The sequence below is a fragment of the Rhinoderma darwinii genome, chromosome 5 (genome assembly GCF_050947455.1).
Source record: "Rhinoderma darwinii isolate aRhiDar2 chromosome 5, aRhiDar2.hap1, whole genome shotgun sequence".
NCBI lineage: Eukaryota > Metazoa > Chordata > Amphibia > Anura > Rhinodermatidae > Rhinoderma > Rhinoderma darwinii.
This window is the reverse complement of record NC_134691.1, coordinates 141299844-141318074: the sequence shown is the minus strand read 5'-3', so window position 1 is coordinate 141318074 and position 18231 is coordinate 141299844. Positions and strand designations below refer to the sequence as shown.

At 41.2% G+C, this 18231-nt stretch overlaps 1 protein-coding gene across 1 annotated transcript in view; it reads right to left on the bottom strand.

Annotated features, from left to right (window-relative positions):
- Positions 1–3743: 3743 nt before the first annotated feature.
- Positions 3744–18231, bottom strand: part of LOC142652509 (uncharacterized) — a 33015-nt gene continuing 18527 nt past the window's right edge. Inside the window, exons 12-17 of the mRNA XM_075828159.1 lie at positions 17815–17853; positions 16104–16125; positions 9856–9880; positions 8124–8142; positions 6832–6888; positions 3744–5464 (exon numbers count right to left, since the gene is read on the bottom strand). Of these exons, the coding sequence (XP_075684274.1) occupies positions 5422–5464; positions 6832–6888; positions 8124–8142; positions 9856–9880; positions 16104–16125; positions 17815–17853 (205 nt within the window). The 3' untranslated portion in view covers positions 3744–5421. The remainder of the gene's footprint in view (positions 5465–6831; positions 6889–8123; positions 8143–9855; positions 9881–16103; positions 16126–17814; positions 17854–18231) is intronic.

Here is an 18231-nt window from a genome sequence, read left to right as displayed (position 1 = left end):
GGGAAGGGGTTAAAAGCTGTCAGCACATGGGGAAAAGATCCAGCAAATCACTCTGATGACTGGAAACATAATTCCTGATCAACTTTTAGGATGGATTCACACATCGCATATTTGTTGCAGATTTTTGAGCCAAAGCCAGAAGGGGTTTCAAAAGCAATGGGAAATATAAAAAAAAGAACTTATAATTCTCCTTCCTCCTGGGTCAACTTCTGGATTTGGCTCAAAAATCAGCCCCAAAATCTGCAATAAATATGCGATGTGTGAATCCAGTCTTTGGGTATGTTCACACGCAGTGTTTTCAGATGTAATTCGGGCGTTTTACGCCTCAAATTATGCCTGAAAAAATGCCCCTAATACGCCTACAAACATCTGCACATTGCTTGCAATGGGTTTTACGATGTTCTGTTCCCACGAGCCTTTATTTTACGCTTCACTGTCAAAATACGGCGCGTAAAATGATGGCTCGTCAAAAGAAGTGCAGGACACTTCTTGGGACGTTTTTGGAGGCATTTTTCATTGACTCCATTGAAAAACGGCCCTAAAATACGCCGCGAAAAACGTGAGTTGCTACAAAAACATCTGAAAATCAGGAGATGCTTTTGCCTGAAAACAGCTCCATATTTTCAGACGTTTTTGGTCAGTGCATGTGAACATACCCTTACAGAGTCAGAGTCTGAGCTCAGCTCTGAGTAGCCCTCAGAGACACTTTCCATAGTCAGTCATTATAGGATTAAAGAGTTTACACTTATAGTGATGTTTCCCGGAATATACAAGTAGCCCTGCTATGCGTTTACTTGCTTTTCTGCCGATGGAGGAATCACTGGATAATTCTGATTAATATATTGAGTGCTGTGTTACAGTATAATGTCTGAGAAGACTGCTGTGGTAAATGCTTCTATATTCTCTCTGGAGAGTTGAGCAATCACTGACAGCTCTCCTCTTCGCCAGTAGGATAGATGAAAAAAAGTGTGGTTTATTTCAGCCAACATATCAAGGTGTTGATATTAAATAAACCACACTTTATCCTACTGGAGTGCTGCAATATTTATTTTCGGATATCGATATCGTTTTTGGATTGGGACCACTTGCTTGGCACCCGTTTACAAGTAAATGTTTTTTCTTAATTGTGCCTGAGTGCTGCTGTCTTCTTTGCTGGTGTATATATATATATATATAGTATATATATATATATATAATATTTATATGTAGATATATATGTAGCTATACATGCATACAGTACATCCTGCAGACTTTTAAATTCTATTAGTTGCATTTTGTAGTTCCTCAATGAAAGAGAGATTCCAGAGATAAGCACACTTGTGTTCACAAAGCAATAGTCACATTATTTCATATGACAGTGTGAATATATCAATACATCTACTTTATATGAACTTTAGTCCCGAGTCAAGTGTAGTGACAGTCGGAGGGACCCATTTAAGGACTCTTGATAAAAGGTTTACAGGACTAGATCACAGCATTAAAAAGGGGACAATTATCCTGGGGCCTCCACAAACCTTGATCTGGCCCTTATGTGCCTAATGTATTGTTCCTATAGGTGGTTGGGGACAGACAGATTAAGGTTAGTATTCTGATATATTCAATTAAACAACATTCATCTTTATCATATTAGGGAATTACATTATCAACAATTTATTCATATTATCATAATCAGTTCCAATACAAGCGATATCGTTTTAACTATCCTGTAGGACTGCAGCAAATTTACTTTTTTGGGGACTCCCTTACGAATCCTGTCAGCACAACGAATGGTGTGTATGAAAAAAGAGCACAGAGATGGGTGAGTGGGATAAAGGGTATCAGATTGTAATGTTCTTACAGGGATACCAGGAGGAACGTTCCAACTAGATTGCAGAATTGACATGTAGGATTTACTTTTCCCACAGCTTTTGTTTGGGTTTTGGTGATCTGCTGGCTACAGGACTTTGGTGTAAGGTGATTTAACAGGGGTTAATTTTCTAGATAAATAGGTAGAAATCTAGGCAAAGCAACACTCACCAGAATATATTGTTGCCAGTGCCAATGGGACACGAACATAGCTGTCTAGTTATCAACAGCATTTGATGTCAAGTTAGATTTGAAAGGCAGAATTGTAGTTGGACCAACCATCATGCTCTACAAAATCACATGTAAGGAGCAAGTTGGATTACCATGTAGATCATTGACAACAGTCCGGCTAACACAGTGACCCAGAACATGGCAGGAGAATCATAAGGAACAATCAGGGTGTGAGCAACACAAGTTGAGAGGTCACAGAACTATAGTCACAGGAACGTCAAAAATAGGAATTTACCCACTAGGTAGGTTCCAGGAAGTAGTGGAAGCAACTGGTCCTATAGGAGCTGGAGCTTGACCAGGTGAGTTTCTTACAGAAAGTGATGTAGAAAAGGTTGTGACTAACTATTGGAAATCTCTTTGTATTAAAAAGTCCCATAAAGTTTATTGTTCTTTTAGATACTTTTAGACTAGGGTTACATGGCGACTATGCCTTCGACACAGGTCGCATGGCCAAATATCGCTGTGTGCCTCTGCGTGCATCGCACGTAATGAAAATCAATGTGCCCACGTTGATTTGCCGCGACTCGTACCCGAAAGTCACAAGAAGACCAGCAGGTTTGGATTTATTGCGACTGTTGGGTCGCAGTCGCATTGACTTTCATTACTTGCGATGCACACAGGGGCATGCAGCGATCTTTGGCAGCGCAACCCTAGCCGTATTCTTTTATCTTCTTCTGTGTAAGAAACCACTGATGTTTGTCATTTCAGCTTATTTTTCTTTGGTCTTTACCCATGACATTGTGTATTTCCTTAGCATTTACTATAACAGCAGAACACATTGTTGCTGTAATGGCCGGAAGGAGGTGAAGGGAAAGTGAGCCCTAATCTACCCACCGCCCTGTCCCTGCCTACTTGCAACGACTCGCCCTAGGCGACGAGGTACAACTGGGCGGCGGTCCCTACGCTGTCTAAGTGCACAGGAAAACAAACAGGGAACATGCAAGGGAAGGGGCAGTAGCTACGGAACGCCACGAGGAAACGGAGCGGCGAACGGACAGTCAGGACCAGGACGAAGTGAGTACACCCAAGCGGGCAAGGAGACAGAAGCAAGCCAGGGGCAAAGCAAAGCAGGTCAAGCAGAGCTGCAGCAAGGCAGAAGCACGGCAGAAGCAGGCTGGAGCAAGCAGCAGTGGGGCCAGGAATCCAAAAGAATTACAAGCACTGAGGGAGAGAACAGGGCAGGTAATAAAGGACAGGGGGCGGAGCTAACTCCGACAGACCAGGCCGCGATAGGCTCTCCCACTCCTGAGCCTGCCACCCTGGTTGGTGGGAGATGGTGTCAGTCGAACAGGTCTGGCCTCAGGTGTGGATTGATTAATCCCAGGAGTATACCTAGATGAAGTACCTGGCAGATCCCTAACAGTTGCACATTCAAAACTTCCCTATTTCCCAGAACTCTGTACTACAAACAAATCCAATAATTTGTTCAGGAAACATTTAATGAACATACTTTATTTTTGTTTTCAAATAAAAATGGGCCTTCAATGTCTTGAAAAGGGGACATGGGATGTCTTTGAGGGTTTATAGGGCACCTTCAATGTCTTTCAGATCTCTAATGTTTAGAGGGGCCTTAAAAAGCACCAGTCACTAGGTCTTATAAGTTGTACTGGTTTACTGACAAAAATAGCACTGTCTCCAATTCCAGTTCTGTTTTGTTTTTTTCCTGGACCCCTCTGTTCTAGAGATATGGTCTGCTACTGTGTTGGCTAACTGTTAGTTTGCTGTAGTTAGCCAACGGGGTGGAGCTAGTCTCCCTGCCCCTGATGCTGACAACTTAGTGTTAGGCAGCCTGATATTAGTTCACGCCCTGTTGGCTAACTATAGCAAATAGAGAGCTAGCCATATCTCTGAAACGGGGGGGGGGGGGGTAAGGAGAAAAGAAAACAGCTCTGGAATCAGAGAGACAGCGCTATTCAGGTCAGTAAACCAGTTCAACTTATGACTTAGTGTCAGCTCTTTACGTTTTTTTGGTGTCTTCATGGACCCTCCAATGTCTTAGGAGCCTCCATTCTTAGGGGCCCTATAATGCCTCGTGATGTTATTAACAGCTCTCTTGGGCAGGTTTATCTGAAGTCTCAAGGAGCATCATGTCTTTGGGGTGTTCTTTGGTGGCCTATAACATCTTGGGGTTCACAATTTTTCATGGGGCCTCAGATATTTTGGGTCTCTGATGTCTTGGAACCACTGATCTCTTGAGGACCTCCGCTGTCTTGAAGCCACTAATCTACAAAGGGCCTCTGATTTTTAGGGCTACTACTGTAATGTCTAATGGGCCTAATGTAATAAAAAAAATGGGCCTTCAATGACTTGGAAAAGAGGACGTTAGATAACATTGAGTGCTTCTTTGGCACCTACAATGTCTTCCATGTCTATTGGGTCCTCTGATTATTGGGAGCACTTAGGTGTCTCCAGTGTGTTGGTGGGACGTCCGATGTCCTGGCGGCCTCCACTCTCTTAGTGGCCCTATAATGTCTCCTGATGTTATAAAAACGCTCTCTTGGGCAGGGTTATCTGAAGTCGCAGAGAGCAATGTGTCTTTGGGGTGTTCTCTGGTGACCTATAACATCTTGGGGTCCACCATTTTTCATAGAGCCTCAGATATTTTGGGTCTCTGATGTCTTGGAATCAGTGATGTCTTGAGGACCTCCGCTGTCTTGAAGCCACAGATCTCTAAATGGCCTCTAATGTTTAGGGCCATACTCTTTTATGTATAAATGTAATTTTAAAAAAAGTGCCTTCAATGACTTGGAAAAGGGGACGTTGGATAACTTTTAGTGCTTCTTTGGCCCCTACAAAACAATCCATGTCTTCCATGTCTATTGGGTCCTCTAATATTTAGGACCCTTTAGGTGTCTCCAGTGTGTTGGTGGGACGTCCGATGTCTTGGGAGCCTCCAGCCTCTTAATGACCCTATAATGTCTCCTGATATAAATACTCTCTCTTGGGCAGGTCTAGCTAAAGTCTGAAGGAGCATCATATTTTTGGGTCTTCTTTGGTGCCTTACAAAATCTTTGGGCCACCATTATCTTGGGGCATCATGAGGATGTCCTCTGGTTTTTTGGATCACTGATGTTTTGGAGTCACCAATCTCTTGATCGCCTCCAACGTCTGAAAGCCATAGCTCTCTAAAGGGCCTCAAAAGATAAAGGCCACTTCTGTGATGTCTTGTGTGACAGAAAGGCTCTTCTGTGTCTTTAGTGCCTCTGAACAGGGTCTACAAAGTTTTTGGTGCTTCTTGGTGGGCTTCTGATGTCTTTGGTGGACTCTCTTGGTCTGTGTCTGATGTCATGGGACACCATATGGGGGCCTTTGATGTTATGAAGGGCCACCAATTTGTTAGCGTCCTTATTCCTCTTCTCGCTGCCCCCTGTGGCAGCTGAAAAGAGAGCTGCAGCCCCAAAAAAATATGTATATAAATGTAACTATATAAAAAAAATATATACATATATAATATACACATAATACATTTCATTCTGACTGTTGGTGTATACAGAACATGTTGTGGCGGATTAACTAAGACTTGCGTATCATACGCTAGTCTTAGGTATTTACTACTCTAGAGTAAGATGTGACAGATTTATTAAGAGGCTCACGCTTCTTAATTAATCAGTTTGCTCTTTCCGCTGGTCGTGCGCCATACTTACCCCCACCCCATCATACTAAAATAAAAAAACTGGATGCTCACCTCCTCTTTGCTTCTCCGCTTTTCCCTTCCGGGTCCCCTCATGCTTCGTCTCATACAAGGTCCTAACGCTAAACAGCGTCGGGTTTATATGGGATAGCACTCAACGTACTAAGCGCTGCGTTACATACAACATCCTGACGTTGCCCGGTATCAGTACGTTGTAAGGGCCATGGCTAGAGGTGATGCCTCCTATGCCTATACAAAAATGCAGAATGCTTAAAGAGGCTCTGTCACCAGATTCTCAAATCCCTATCTCCTATTGCATGTGATCGGCGCTGCAATGTAGATAACAGTAACGTTTGTTTGTTTTTTTTAAAACTTTCATTTTTGGCAAAGTTATGAGCTATTTTATATTTATGCAAATGAGCTTTGAAATGGACAACTGGGCGTTTTTTTTTCGTTATGTCCAACTGGGCGTGTATTGTGTTTTTAACTGGGCGTGTTTACGTGTATGACGCTGACCAATCAGTGACCAGTCATCATACACTCATCCATTGATTTACACAGCAGCGATGTGCAGCCACATAAACAGAGATTAACGTTAATCAAGTGTCCTGATAATGAATACACATGAAATCCAGCCTGGACGTCATGTGTATTCAGAATCCTGACACTTCTGAATCTTTTCTGTAAACACGCCCAGTTAAAAACACAATTATATTTGCATATATATAAAATAGCTCATAACTTGGCCAAAAATGAACGTTTTTAAAAAAAACTAAACGTTACTGTTATCTACATTGCAGCGCCGATCACATGCAATAGGAGATAGGGATTTGATAATCTGGTGACAGAGCCTCTTTAAGCATTCTGCATTTCTTTAAGTGACACAGAAACCTGTATGCTGATGAAAACAATGACAAATCTCTTCTATCCCAATATTAAACGTGGTGCCTTTAATAGCAACAGAAGCAACCTTACATTACGTGAATTTGTCTATAGGCACACTAAATATTTTGCATACCTTCCAGTGAATGTCATACAACCTGCAAGATTACAACCTACATTGTATAATATTGTACATATTATAGTCCTGAGACAAGAAAGATTAAACTATATTCATTACTCACTTGGTAAATCTTCTTAGCCCACGACTCAGCCATCCACAGGACGATTTGCTTCTATGTCTATAATACAATGAGATCCATATATATATATATATATATAGTCACAGTTCACTGGAGCAGACAGACAGGAGTGTGCAAGAAGTGACAAGCTTATTTGCAATACGTTATTTGTTACAAATACTACTTAGACTATTAACAGCCAAACATTGTGAATCTATTAAGGCTATGTTCACACAGATCGGATTTGTTGTGAATATTTAGTCTGGATTTGCAGACAGAAAATCAGCCGCATATTACAGTAGCAGCAAAGTGGATGAGATTTGAACAAATCTCATTTACACGCTGCAGAAAAAATCTACGGAGAAAAAGTGCATAAATTGACCTGCGGCGCAGATTTTCAGTCTTTAGCATGTCAGTTTATGCTGCGGAATTGTTGCACTTTTGTTGCGAAGTTTGAACTCAATGGGAAGGTAAAAATCAGCAACAAATAGGAAATGCTGCGATTTTTGTGCCAGAAACACTGCGAATCCGCCGCAAAAATTGCAAATCTGAAAAAAAAATGTGCCTGTTTAAATTTATTTAAAAACTCCATACTTTTCCCACTGGCGTTGCTTTACCTACAGCTACTTGTTTCCTGCGCTGTTCCCTATGCTGCAGGCCTCCTGGAATGACGTTCCATCCTCTGTGACTGCTACAGCCAATCACAGACTGCAGCGGTCACATGGACTGCAGCGTCATCACAAGAGGCCCAGAGACAAGGAGATGGGAGAAGGGATGCATCGCTACGATATTCTTTTTTTTCTCGCCTCTGCTTTTTGCAACAACGAATCCGGCAGAAAATCTGCACCATAATTTGTTCCAGACTTTCGTCTGGAATTCCCCGCGGGCCTTAGTTAGATACGCTGCAGACCTTTCCGCAGCGTATCCGACCTGTGTATACGTACCCTAACATAGCCATTTCTGCTACAACATTACAATGTTTATTTATACATTTGTAATGTGGGGCTCTCTGCAGCATCAGGTATCATCTGCCGGATCGGGGACAATCAGCTGACCAATGAGCGGCTTTTAAGAAGAAGTTGTCCAGATAAAACCAAGTCTTTAAAGCTCTCATGAAACAAACACGGCCACACAACTGACCAACAGTCAACTTTGACAGATCCTTTTTATCCTTATTCTGAACTAAAAACGGATCAGAGTAACGGATTATATAACACAAGTGTGAACTTAGCCTTATGGAATAAAGTGTTTGTAGAAGACATGGTAACCAATCTATGGGGGTGAATTATTAATACCTTTCTCCTCCAATGGGTCCTGAGGGAAAAACAGAAGATGTATTTTGAAAGACTGCGATAAATGATAAAATTAAGGTGAATGCGAATGCGGCAGAATTGTTGCTGAAATTTTTACGATTGAAAAATCCATTCCAAACATGTGATGAGGTTGTTTCTGCAGCATGTGCATGGATTCCTGCACACCATATTCACATGAATGGGACAGAAATTCCTGCAACAAATCTGCCACATGTTAAATCACCCTCAGAAGTTAGAAACTTGTGGCTTATCTATGGTAAGAAAAGGATATTCTATTAACTGTTTAACTACGGAAAATATATGTGGGCGCCGTAGCCCAATATATTTAACTCTGACCTACACCAGTAGACATTTACATGTAAGTCTACACATAAAAGTAGTTTGTACTTGTGTTTCGTCCTATAAGGCCTCTAGCGCACTTCAGTGAAATGCTTCAGTGTTTTTAACGGATAACACACTGACCCATTAATTTCTATAGGGCAATGCACACTCCCGTTATTTTAACGGTTCTGTGCGTCCGTTCTGCAAAAAATAGAACAGGTCCCACTCCTATCTGTTTTTTGCGGATCAGTCTCGGCCTGTCTATTCGTCTGGTTTGTTAAAACAACGGACTGCGCACAGAAACTATTTGTGTGCGGTCCGTGTTTCGCGGATCCGTGATTTATGGCTGTATATTTGGTAACAGATGTGTGCTTGAGGCCTAACTTGGGACACTTTGTAATATTGCCTTCTTTTGCTCTTTTAATTTCTATAAACAAATCTGCATTAAATCTTTTTTATACAGAAAAATTCATCCAGGCTTTTGAAGACATCCTCTATAGGCTACATTGATGTGCAGGATAAACTTTCCTAAGCTTGTGGGTAACCCGTGGGTACTATGGAGTTTAAAGGTGTTTTCCAGCCAATAAAAATGTATGGCCTATCTTAAGGATAGGCCATCAATAGCTGATGGGTCGGGGTCCGTCTCCCGGGACCCCCGCCGATCAGCTGTTTTGATGGGACCGTAGCACTTGTACGAGCGCTGCTTCCTCTACATTTCTACTTGCTTATTGTGAATGTTGGACACACATTTAGTGGCGATTTACAGGTATTGCAGCCTTTTCTTTTCAACAAGTTTTATTGAGTTTTTTCAACAAAGTAAGGAAATATATTGCATAAACATACACAAAAAAAAAAGGGGGGAGATACACAATATATAATATATCGCAACTGATACAGAAATGTACTAGGCAGTATGTCAAACAGTCAGGACGGTTATTGCAGCCTTTTCTTCTATTGAAGTGAATGGGAGAAAAGGCTGTAATGCCTTTAAATCGCCAATAAATGTGTGTCCAACATTCACAGTGAGCAATAAGAAATAAAGGGGAAGCAGCACTCGTCCAAGCGGCAGCGGCTCTTTCAAAACATTGGTGGGGGTCCCGGGAGTCGGACCCCGACCCATCAGCTATTGATGGGCTATCCTGAGGATAGGCCATCAATTTTTACTGGCTGGAAAAGGAAAAAGCCTTTAAGCCTGGATTTTCTAACATTGATACACATGTATATGCTTGACGTAATGAGAAATGTGTCATTTATCCTTAAATTAACCTTTGCATTAAAGAATGCGGGACCCCTATATGTAGAATATATCCTAGCGAAAGTATTTTGGTATTTAAACTGTTACCGACGCTAATCTATAGTGTAATGTGTAATAGTAACATAGTTCATGCTTTACCTTCGGCGCAGTTGGTGTCTTTGGACTAGAGAAGAAAAGCAGAGAACAAATATTATCATTTTAGAACATATAAATATAGAACATACAATGCAAAAAACAAAAACTGCTCCAGAATAGTCTAACAGAAAAAATGTAAAGATGTAACTGAATGATATTTCCATCAGACATATATCTATTGAAATAGTCTATGAAATCAATATGTTTTCTGATTATTATAATTCTAAACATGTCTTAATAGAGCAAAAAAATTCAAAAAAGGACACGGCGCCAAAATTACAGTTCAGATGGTAACGTGGCAGAGCGAGTATGGTAGGAAGAACCCGCTCACCTTGTAGAAACAAATACTGGCAGGTATTTGTAGTGAAGACAATGAGAAGCTGCTGCCAATCCCAACGCAAACCCCCAAAAGAGGTTGCCAAAATTTGATATAAAGTAATGAAAAAAGAGGGATATAGAGGCGCTGCTTGGTTGTAAAAACCACATGGATTTATTTGAGAAATAAAGTACAGATGCTACGCGTTTCAACGCCAGACTGGCGTCTTCATCAGGCAAGTATAAACAACATCAGACAGGGGTGTATAAATACAGAAATACAATAAAGCTGATTTTTGCCAATTCAGACCATGCTGCAGGAGAAAAAAACGCAAAAAAGCGGGGACAGGTCAAAGTTCAAAATAACACAGTAAGAGGTGTGGTCCAAATTGTTAGTAAACACAACATTCCAATGGAGGTACAAGGAAATCATTCAAGCTGGATATACAGTTGCATCGCATAGTGTGATAAAATAATGTTAAGATACCGTTAGTTACCGGACAGATATATCATATTAGTACGCGGGAAAAAACATAGACATGTCCATAATTAGCAGTAATACAGAGGCATGGTGCGAAAGGATTACTATACATATATACGTATACAGAGTCAGCGGTGACCTGGAGTGTAAACAAGATATCGGTGTCCAGGCGACCACAAATAATACGGTGGCCTGGGTGGGCCAGAAAGAGAGGTGGTGGACCGCAAGATGACACGCATATGCGGAGGATCGCGTGTAGCAGAGCTCAGAAACAGGTAATTATTAAATGTTTAGATAATTAGATGTCCAAAATTGGTAGCGATATAAAAGTAGTGAACTAACCTGGTGGAAAGGATTACTTAACGTATATACGTACATACAATTGGCAGGGACCTGGGGGATGTACAGGATCACGGTACCGGTATCCAGGCAACCGCTAACAATAAGGTGGCCTGGGCGGGCCAAAAAGGGATGATGGAATGCATAGTGACACGCATATGCAGAAGATCGCGTGCGGCAGCGCCCAGATGGGTGGAGAGCAGTACGTAGAGACAGGTAGTAATTAAATGTTAAATAGTATTACTAAATATACCTAAGAGACTAATCGTTAAAAATATGAGGAAGCCGGACAATTAAAAACAATATTTAAAACTAATATTTAAAAATTACAGTGTTGCAGTGAAGACAATGTTAGGAAGTTACAATATTAAAACGCTGATTATGGGTAAAATTCTGAGTTAGAAACCGGGGGTGGGGGTGAGGGTTTATTTTGGGGGTGAGAAATGATGGGGAGTATTTACAATCTTCTAATCAAGTGCCGACTCAGTTATGTCATTAAGGCCATTCGGATAAAGGGTCTCCAATTTGTAGATCCAAAAATTTTCCCTCTGTTTCAGTCTAATGAACATGTTGGATAAATCCAGGGGAATGATTTCTATAGGAGTAACAGTAATAACGTTCAAATTACACCCATGTACGGCAGCGCAATGGCGAGATACACTATGTCTTAAATAGCCATTTTTCACGTTGAATCTATGTTGGTTGATTCTATTTCTTAGGGTCGTCTGAGTGGTGCGACCCACATATTGGCGGTTACATGTGCACTGCAGTAGATATACCACATAACTACTACTTCAGTTAAAAAAACTCTTAATCTGAAAGCTTTCTTTGGTTACCAGGGAAGAAAACATGGATTTTTTGTTTTCAATATTCACGCAACATAGGCATCTAGTCTTACCACAGCGAAACAAACCATTCATGGTCAGAGGCATTTTTTGAAGGGGCTGTGTAAGTAATATTGTTTAGTTTGCTGGGTGCAATAAGATTCCTTAGGGTTTTGGCTCTTCTATAGGTGATTTTGGGTTTAGAACGGAGAAGAGTCTTCATAAATTGATCATTTAGGAGAATATGCCAGTGTTTTTGTAGTGTGGTACTAATCATTCTGCTTCCTTTATTAAAGGTAGTAATAAAATTGCATCTAAAATCGGTGAGCTTTTTGGTGTTATGGGTTATCGGGTTGATACAATCGGATTGCGTCAGAGCTCTTGCCCTGGATTCCGCCCCTTCAATCAAACTGGACGGAAAGTTTTTTTCTTTGAATCTCTTCTTTAGAAGATTGCATTCTTTGAAGAAATCTTTGTCACTGGAGCAATTTTTGCGTATCCTTTTGAATTGACCAAAGGGTACGTTTTTAAGCCATGGTGGGTAGTGGGCGCTCTTGAAGTTCAAATAACTATTGACATCGACTCCTTTGAAATGGGTTTTCGTAGTTAGGAGGTGCCCATTTTTTTCTATCGTGAGATCAAGGAAATCAATTTTATTGGCAGAAGACAAATGTGTGAAGGAAATTCCAAAAGTATTGTTATTGAGGTGCTTGATAAATGCAGTGATTAGGGCTGGATCTCCTTTGATGACAAATAGAAGATCATCAATGTAGCGTTTATAGAAGATTATATTGTTTCTATAGGCGTGATCCCCGTAAATATAGGAGTCTTCAAATACTCCCATATACAAATTAGCGTATGATGGGGCAAACCGTGACCCCATCGCACAGCCTTTAAGCTGTCTAAAGAATTTCCCTTCGAATGTAAATACGTTATGAGTGAGTATAAAATCAATGCAATTAATTAGAAAGTTGATCTGATCGTTAGGAAAACGGGGATCAGCGGTCAGGAATGTAGTGGTAGCTTGTATGCCCAGGTTATGCAGAATGTTTGTGTACAATGATGATACATCGGCTGTCAGGAACCATAAGTCTGTCAGGTCATGAGTGGATTGTAGGTTTTGTAATTCTCTAATGAGATGGGTAGAGTCTTTCAGGTATGATGGTAGTTTCACAACGTACGGTTGGAGGTGTATGTCGATGAAATGAGACATATTGCTGGTGAGAGACTCTATCCCCGAGATAATCGGTCTGCCAGGAGGGTTGGATAAGGCTTTGTGAATTTTAGGCAGATGGTATAAAAATGGAATAGTGGGGAAAGGGACAGTTAAAAATAATTTTTATTTTTTACATAAAATATTATCAAGAAATGCTTTATCAATGAGTGATTTGTATTCTAGTTGAAATGCAGGGATGGGGTTAGACTGTAATTTTTCATAGAAATTTGTATCCGATCGTAGTCTATAGGCGTCGTTTGTATACTCTAAGCGGTCCTGAATAACAATACCGCCACCTTTGTCAGCTGAACGTATGACAATTTGTTGATTTTTTTGCAGACTTTATAGAGGAACGTTCGGATTGGGTTAGGTTGTCATGTGAAATCGTTGGTTGCTCAATTGTCTTAAAATCATTACTGACCAAATTGAAGAATGTTTCGAGGGCTGGTCCTCGATGTTGCAGAGGATAGAATGTAGATTTTTGGCAAACATCTACTCTGACAGGCATAGAGACTGTGGTGGGTATCAGGGGAGTAAGTGTGGTATTAGAGGGAGTAATGGCGAAATGACGTAGCAATGTCAATTTGCGCATAAATCTATTGAGAGCCATGAAGATTTCAAAACCATGTTGTGTTTACTAACAATTTGGACCACACCACTTACTGTGTTATTTACAACCTTGACCTGTCCCCGTTTTTTGGCGGTTTTTTCTCCTGCAGCATGGTCTGAATTGGCCCAATCAGCTTTATTGTATTTCTGTATTTATACACCCCTGTCTGATGTTGTTTATGCTTGCCTGATGAAACGCTTAGCATCTGTACTTTATTTCTTAAACATGTGTTATATATATACTTTGGATGTGCTGTTTCTTTCTTTATAAGGGAGTATGTCCATATAGATCTTTGCGTATACCACTTCCATAGAGCAGACTGTATGTATAAGTCAAGAGCAGCACCATAAAAGAAAACAAAGGTGGGTGCAAGCCTAAGGATAAAAACAGGGGCATAACTAGGATACACTGGGCCCCATAGCAAACTTTTGACTGGGCCCCCCTCCCCTTGGTGCCCGCCCTTCTAGATAGTGCCCCTGTAAATAGTGTGATAAGCCCCCTTGTAAATAGTGCCATACAGCCCCCCCCCTATAGACAGTGCTATACAGCCCCCCTGTAGACAATGCTATACTGTCATGTATCACAAAGAGGGACAATCGATGCCGTGCACAGCAGGTTTTTTTTTTCTTTTAAGCCACGCCTCTAATCCCATCCAATCCCCACCCATACATACTCGGTTCAGCCCACACAGTATCATGCTTCCATAGTGCCCCCCAGACAGTATAATGTCCCCATAGCTGCCACCATACCGTATAATGCCCCCATACAGTATACTAACCCATAGATGCCCCCATACACTATAATGCCCACACAGATGTCCCATACAGTATAATGCCCACAGGTGCCCCATACAGTATAATACCCACACAGATGCCCCCATGCAGTATAATGTCCAAACAAATTCCCCCATATAGCATAATAGCCCCATAGCTGCCCCATGCAGCATAATACCCCCATAGCTGCCCTATACAGTATAATGCCACCCATAGCTGACCACCACAGTATAATGCTCCGCATAGTTGCCCCACAGTATAATGCCTCGCATAGCCGCCCCCGCAGTATTTTGCGCCCCCATAGCAGCCCCCACAGTATAATGTCCCATGCAGTGTAATGCCCACCATAGCTGCCCTATAAGGTATAATGCTCACCATAGCTGCACCCCACACAGTATAATGCCCCCATAGCTGCCCCCACATAGTATAATGCCCCCATAGATGCCCCCACCATATGCCCCACATTATAATGCCCCCATAGCTACCCCCACAATATAATGCCCCCCTAGCTGCCCCCACAATATAATGCCACCCATGGCTGCCCCCCACAGTATAATACCCCCCATAGTTGTCCTCACAGTATAATGCCCGCCATATAGTAAAATGTTCCTACAGCAGCCACCATTTCAGCCCCACTTCCCTACCCAGTATAATGCCCTATAAAGCCTAATAGAAAAATAATAACACAATTACTTACCTATCCCCGTTCCCACGACAGGTGGTGGATCCTTCTCCTCTGGTCTGTGCTGTGAGTGACGTCAACATCGCGCCTGCCTGTGCGGAGCCGCTCACGGCAGAGTGAATGCTGGAGCATGGAGCCATTGCCAAAGCATTCAGGAAGCGGGACCAGCGCGGTTAGTGCTGTGTGGCTACGGGGGCCCTGCTCTGTCATAGAGTTCAATAGCATCTGTGTCTGAAGGACACAGACACAATTATTGAATGTGGCGTCGCTACCGCTGTAGCAGCCATAGCGGCTGCTAGCGGAGCCTCTGGGCATGGGGGAGCCATGCCGGCTGGCGGCACAGGTCCCCTCATACCGCGTGCCCCGTAGCAGCCGTTATGGCTGCTACAGCGGTAGTTACGCCACTGGATAAAGGCTACATCCTATGTATAGTAATTCAAAAAATAGGCAGCACTCCTGGATGTCAAGGTGAAAAAAACAAGTGGTGAACTTTAATCCATAGGCGATGTTTCGGCAGATGCAACTGCCTTTCTCAAGCTTATTAAACCTTGCTTATGGATTAACGTTCACCAGTTGTTTTTTTCACCTTGACATCCAGGAGGGCTGCCTATTTTTTGTATTACTATAGATAGTTATTTAGAGTTTATCTGTTGTTCTCTTGAGCATCATGTTCAAAACAGTATTGCAGCTATTCAATATGACAGTTCACATTTCTTTTGGTTTCTTTTGTCGGCAGGGGCTGGTACTATTTACTTCTATGTCCTCTTTGGTAAAGAAAGTATTCGGAGGGACATTGATGCTAACAGGATCCTATTGTTTTCAATACAGGGCCAGAAGGAACACTCTGGGTCAGTGATTCCTACCTGGTCAGGCTCTTTTGAAGAAGAAATGAACTGATTCCGTTAGGATGTATATTATATGTATACATTTTAATGTTTTTACACACTGCACCACTAATATTTGGTTAAACTTGTAATACTGCTGAAATATAATCTCATTTTATTTACTTACTGCTGTTTCATGATCTTCACCACTAAAAGGAAAAACAGATGTAAAATGAATTTTAGATATTCAGAGATTATGAAGAAAGAGCTAAAACACATGTTTTTTTATAAGTAAAAAAAAAAATAGGGCCAAGTAAGGGCACATTCACATTGCTGTTGAATTCCGCTGAGGACAGTCCGCAGTGGAATTCTGCAGCAGACGTTTTTTACATTGGCTTCTATACATTTTTAGGAAAGTTAGTTTAGACGTTGCAGAAAATAACTGTGCGGAAATCAGGCTGTGGTGCAGAATTTTCCCTCCGCAGCATTCTCATGACGTTGCGGAGAAGAAGCGGAATTTCACTGCGTATTTCAGCCTTTGCAATGCAAAAACTGAAATCTGTGGCAAGTCCGCTGTGATATCTGCAACGTCTGAATTACCTGTCAAATATGCAAATGTTGGTGCAGATTCGTTGCGTAATTGCCCCGAATCTGCACCAACATTTGCAGCGGAAAAATTCTGCCACGTCTCAACGTGCCCTAACAGCACCAGGACTTCAGTTTTCAAAGGAGAAAGGTTCGGATGTGAACCAAACGTCGCTCCTTTTTATTTATTTTTCTTTATCAAAATTTTTATTAGAATATTAAACAGAGCACATAAAACATCTTACGGTATTACATAACTTTAAATTCAAGCTGTACAAATTTTACAGAGAGATAAGATCAAAGATAGGAGGTATCCTCCCAAACATGAAAAAAAATAAGAAGGAAGGAAATAATAACATCCAATGGCAAATAACAGCACAATATGCATAATTGAAAGTAGTGCAACATGTAGGGAAACCAGTCCCAGAAAACAAGTAGTAATGACATTTTTTTAAAGGGAATGTGTCGCGAATGAATAGTAATAACCTCATAGATATGTTCATACATTATTAATGTCCTTCCTGCACATGTATGTACCGTATGTTAACATAAGGAGTACACAGAATAGTAATAAACTCATAGATATTTTAATACATTATTAATGTCCTTCCTTCACATGTATGTACCGTATGTTCACATAAGGAGTACGCAGAATAGTAATATCCTCATAGACATGTTCATACATTATTAATGTCCTTCACATGTATGTACCGTTTGTTAACATAAAGAGTACGCAGAATAGTAATAACCTCATAGATATGTTCATATACTAGTGCCAGCCGTATCAGGATCCATTAAATAGTGCCAACCACATGTGGCAGTGCAGGGGGGCACGACCTATTTTGGCTATAATGGTCCTTTCAGGTCTCATGGATGTTGGAGTAAAGGAAGTTCAATATAAGGGCAGGTTCATACGTGGCGGAATTGCAGTGGAATTCTCCAGTGGACGTTTTTTACATTTGTTTCAATACATTTTTAGGCAAGTTAGTTCAGATGTTGTGGAAAACTCTGCTGCGGACCATAGGCTGCGGTGCAGAATTTTCCCTCCGCAGCATGCACTGTCTGTTGTGGAGAAGTAGCGGAATTTCACTGCGGAATTCAGCCTTTGCAATGCAAAAACTGAAATCTGTGGCAAGTCCGTTGTCTTTTCTGCAACATCTGAATTACCTGTCAAATATGCAAATGTTGGTGCAGATTCGTTGCTTAATTGCCCCAAATCTGCACGAACATTTGCAGCGGAAAAACTCTGCCACGTCTGAACGTGCCCTCACTGCATGTTTCCCCCCTTCTACAAATAAGGACATTACACTTACCAGCATTCTTTTATCCAGTCGTCCACATTTAAAGAGGAACTACAACATAATAATGCAAGTTAATTAAGGAGTAAATATTGTTATCTATGTGTTCTTTACATTATTTATATAAAACATATATAACTTCATTGTTACTATACATTAGTAAAATGACAGGTCATAAAGGACAGTAAATATTGCTGGAGAACCCCCTCTATCAGCCAGAGTGGATAGTCTCTAGAAAGAGCTGCTCTCACTCTGGAACAATCAGAGGAAACATCTATTACATTCATTTGAATTGGTGATATGTATAATGTTGTAAGAAATGTTCTACAAATGTGTTTGCGGTTAAATTTCATTTGCATGTTCTGCAAATGAAATTTGTATTGAATGGGAGAAGAAGAATAAGGCTTAGTTCACATCGCGTTTTGACCCTGT